Source organism: Hordeum vulgare, chromosome 3H, assembly GCF_904849725.1.
Source record: "Hordeum vulgare subsp. vulgare chromosome 3H, MorexV3_pseudomolecules_assembly, whole genome shotgun sequence".
NCBI lineage: Eukaryota > Viridiplantae > Streptophyta > Magnoliopsida > Poales > Poaceae > Hordeum > Hordeum vulgare.
The window spans coordinates 5742990-5747929 of NC_058520.1; the positions used below are offsets into that span (position 1 = coordinate 5742990).

At 44.3% G+C, this 4940-nt stretch overlaps 1 protein-coding gene across 1 annotated transcript; it reads right to left on the reverse strand.

The window, feature by feature from the left end:
- LOC123441270 (glutamate receptor 2.8-like) lies at window positions 1–4139 on the reverse strand. The gene is made up of 5 exons (XM_045117755.1): window positions 3869–4139; window positions 1513–2858; window positions 1080–1395; window positions 578–972; window positions 1–459 (listed from the first exon to the last, which is right to left on the reverse strand). Exons 1-5 carry the CDS (start codon window positions 4137–4139, stop codon window positions 1–3), a joined length of 2787 nt encoding a protein of 928 aa, XP_044973690.1.
- Between the last annotated feature and the right edge of the window lie 801 nt (window positions 4140–4940).

Genomic DNA, 4940 nt, shown 5'->3' on the forward strand with positions numbered 1-4940 from the left:
TTAAAAGGGGATCGGTACAAGCACTTGTCCACTATTACACGGAGCCACAACTGGCGAGGTGATGTCCTTTGCCTCTGCGTCTGCCAACTGCACTATCAGGGATGTCCGAGAGTTTTGCGACTCGTCACTGCAAGAAGAGCACGTCTCAACATCGAGCGGACATTGTGCCTCGCCATTACTAGCATAAGGTGTGCTTCCTTTTGCAATATATTTTGCATAAGCGCGCCTCAACAAGTTTATTATGATCATCAATCCTAAGACGCATCCATTGATGATGAAGAGACCCGCAAAGCTCCGTGAACTGAGGCGTGAGGAGCGAGTTTCTAGACTTCCGTCATCCGATGACAAGATTGGATCCTTGAACCACTTATTCTCAATACTAGAACCTTCAAACCCTTCTATCAAATTCGACATGGCCTTGGAAAGATCACCCACCAACGGAGAGCCTTTAGGAAAAACCTATACAAAGGTGCAATATATTAGGCACGGTGGAGCCAAGTTAGCAAGCTCCAAAACTTGAACATAGGTTGTAGCAACTTACAAAGCCAAAGCCGACTGTCCTTTCAATGGGACCAACCTTTCGGAACTCTTTTCCATACTGCAAGAGGAAAGAATTTATGTATGGTGTTTCATCAAAGATGGCAGATACCCCTTCCTTATTTGATCCAGACCTCAGTGCTTTTGCATATTCCTCATGCGTGCTAAAATCTTTTATCCGGTGCTCCTCAAATTGGAGCCCCCTCAACAATGAGTGCACAAATGAGCCACTCTGATATCCAACAGAATGACCATTCTGTAAAAGTTGCATTGGGTCTATATCTAAAGATGGCAGCCTTTTTGAAGCTAACATGGATGACAAGCTTGCCGTGTAGCACTGCACTATAATTATCATTACGAAGCACCAGGATACCACAATAACTTTTGACTGGAGGCTTTTGAACTTTTGATTTGTCCCAGAAATATTAGTAGAGTCTGTAAGTTAGATTTCATAGTATAAAGTAAGTTGGAGTTCATAGTATAAAGATCAAAAAAGTTTGCAAATTTGAAAATAACAAGCTAGGCCGATTTTAAGGACATACCATGCATAGAAGTCCCTGTGGAGAATGCGAAGTAGAAAGCAGCGTTGAACCGTTTCCATTTAGAACCCCTTAACTCATCATTTATAGGATTTTCAATCATCCACACAATTAGGCCAGTGGAGACCATAAAAACTATTGTAACAATCCAGAGGTCCTTGGTTAGTGGCTCTAAGAAGATCCACATGCTTGGTTCATCCTCGTCTTTACTAGCTAGGACAAGCATCGATATACCAGAATCTGTGTATGGAACCGTGAAGTCCACATACCTAGTTCGATTGGTCATAATTGTCACATCACCCACTACTGCATCAAATTTCTGCCACCCAAACATGAAAATAGAAGAAAATGTGTTACTATTTAATGAAGACTATTTATATATAATTAAAAAGAAATAAAAGAAATTTGTTGAGAATATAACATAATGAAGGCTAACCTTGTAATAAACCTGCGATACTAGTGTGTCATAAGAATCTGAACAGTCGTATGGAATGTACTCGTAGCGCAGCCCATATGGTAGTTTCTTCACAGCAGCCTCGAACACATCAATGCTGTAGCCTTTGACAATTGGTATACTAGAGTTAGGATTATTGGTCTCAACATTCACAAAGACCTTAGAATTCTGTCTCATGGGCACACCAATCTGAAGTATCTTTCCATTCTCAGGGAAGCCCCAACCTCTGGGCACTGTTATTGAATCTCCTGGCCAAATAACTGTTCTCGTGACTTGACCAGTCCTTGTCGCATGCCTATCTTGGCCAGGCCTAGCGCTAGAGTTAAGAAAAGCTGAAAGACCGTTACCAGGGTTCCAAAACCCAATGCGTCTAATTTCCTCTTCAATCACATTGACGATCTCATATGTTGGAACTGCCAAGTGCCTATCAACAAACTTGAATCTCCCAGCCAATCCTTCATGTTCCCCATCCATTATGTAAGTGAGGAGCTCTGGTCCAGCAAGAGATGATTGGCGATCATCGACTAACTTGTCCATATTCCCTAGTTTAGACCTTAGTTGTAAGGATCTGAACCTCTCACCTTTCTCTGTTGCAGACGCAATTGCCCATATCAAATCGTATGCCCAGTATTGGAAGATGGTGGGTTTTGCCACCCGAACATCAGGGTCTATATGGTATGTGGATCTGTATCGAGGGACAAATCGAGCCATGAAACCGTTGATCCTCGTAGTCTTTGCTACATATGGCCGGAAACCAACAACACCCTGCATGGTTTCGATGGCATGTTGGGGAAGCACATCAAGGGCATTACCGATGTCATCTGTGACAATCCATACATACCCTTCAGCCATCATACCGATAGTTGAAGCTCGAGCAAATAGGCGGGAAGCATCGGCTGGCATCATATGAACGATGAATACACGTGTATGCATGGTCTTCAGCTTGTATAGTTCCACATCAATTCGGTAATTAGGTGAAGAAGTAGGGATGGCAGAACGGTTAATGATCTGGACGTCAATGGCCTCAAGAGCACCAGTAATGGAAGGGAGAATGCTGAGACCATGGTTGCTGTCCTCATGGACCAGAACAACGTTTTTCCATCCATATGCCTTAACAAAAGCAGCAATCGAAGCTGCTTGGGAAGAGCCCTTGACACAAGCATGAAGGAAGTACGGAGCATGATATTGAGTAATTGTATCACCTGTTGCAGATGAGGTGATGAACGGAACCTTGGTTTTGTTCGCTAGGTGGGTCAAGAATTCTGCTTGTAAAGTATTCTGTGGACCGATGACAACCCCAACCTTTTTGTTATTGATGAGATCTATTGCTGCAAGACAAAAGGATGATCAACTTAGTTCACCTGGATGTGGTAAAAATAGTGGAGACAGGCACTTCAAAAATTATGGAAAACTAAGAGTCAATAACTATATTTTCTGCGACTTTTTTTGTACTTTGTTTCTCATGTGTTATTTTGGCAAGATTGGAGTTAAATGCATGGACCGAATCGGTGATGAAAAACGGATGGGACTAACAAACGTAAGCAAATAAAATTGTATAATGCTCATTCTCTAACGTACCATTTGTGATGTACATATTCGTACAAGATTGCATTTCCTTCATTTTTTGTGTGGAAATTATACTTCGTACAAAACATGATTTTGTAGTAGTGGTAACCAATTTTTCCTTTTGATTCCCAAGTCCAACATGGCGACACACAACTCAAACGAAGGTCAGCGTACATGTAATCGCTAAGCGCTCTCTAGTGTGCCTAACAAACTGAAAATGAGTCTAATTGCATGACATAAACCCTAGCCAGTGGAGGGAAGCTCCATTTCTTGCCCTCGTTTCCATTAGTTCCCCATGTCTCCTATAGCTACTTCGGTGACAGGAGAAGCTGGGACCATTTTTCTTCTTCTATAAACGTGATTCTTTAGTTCATTTTCCGGCACTCACCAGGAGTACGAGGGTTATCAGCTAGGCATTGTAAAATGATTTAATCCATTGTGTAGTTTAGTTTTGTGGGCATGTTACTAGCTAGAGATGGCTTCACGACATGTTTTGTTCCCATCTCTACGTGACATAAAGAGCAGTCCCGAGACGATCTACTTTCTCTCTCTGGATCAAAATATTTGTAGTTAAAAAAAACTAGTTTAATTTTTCCCAACTATAAATATTTTGATACCGAGGGAGTAGTATGTGTAGGAGATATCCTGAGACGATCCAAGATTACTACTACTAGTTCTTCTAGACCTTGTATATATGCATACTAATGTTATTCAAATAAAGAGGATACATGCATGCAAGATGAGAATTCAATGCGAGCACGTACGTACGTACCTGCAGAAGCGGCGGTGACGACGTCTTGGTGGGAGTCCCTGACGTGGAGCTTGACCCTGGTGGTGTAGCTGGGGTGGGTGGCGTACAAGTCGCGCAGCGCCATCTTCATGCTGACAAGGTTCTTCTTCCCCAGCTCCGTCGCCAGGTCCAGTATCACCCCAACGTTGGCCGGAACCAGCGGTGCCACCGACGCGGCGGCGGCGGCACGGCCATCATCGCCATCGCCGACGAGGAGCAAGAGGAAGAGGACGCAAACCACACTGGAAGCCATATGCATGCAGATCGCAGTAAGCGGTACGTAAACACGTACAGTGGACTAAGATGCAGTACGTAGCTGTAGCTAGCATCCGATTAGGGATTTAGGGTAGGGATGGTTAAGTAGTTGCTAGTATCCTCTAAAGCCGGCGCCGTTACCGGGCTTCTTCCTGCTCGATCGATCGATCGTACGTGCTCTAATTCCGCGTACGTACGAGGAAAGGTTTGACCAGGACGTACTAGGTTGTTAAGGTACATGCATGCATCATCTGACATATAGTAGCAGGCAGTGCGTCCAATGATCGGGACGTACGTACTGTAGTGGATAAGATTTACGTAGAGCTAGCTGCTAGATCTACATCTACCCGATCCATACCGGCATGCGTTATATCCATCCATCAAATTAACTACTGGAATGCATTTTGTTTCCATCATCTACCTCGTTCAGCGCGTGCGTGCGTGCATGCAGACTCGTCTAACATGCTGCTGCTGCTGCTGCTACAATAAGACCATGCAAGGCCTTTTTGAACATGTTAAGAAAAAAAGACTATGCAAGGCCTGGCCAGCAGCTACCAGGCTAGCTCAACGAACGTGCACTGTAGCCGGGTTGTGGCCTCACGTGCAGCCCAGCGCTGGCACCGTGGCCTGCACGTGACGCTGCCTGCAACAGCACGGAAAACACGTGTCTCATTCTGCCGCGTACACGTGATGAGCGGCCCTGTTTAGTGTTTAATAGTTATACTAATTATTAGGGGGAGTGAGATGAAGCACGCGGCTGGCACGCGCGCCCGCTTTCTTCTTAATTCAAACCACTTTT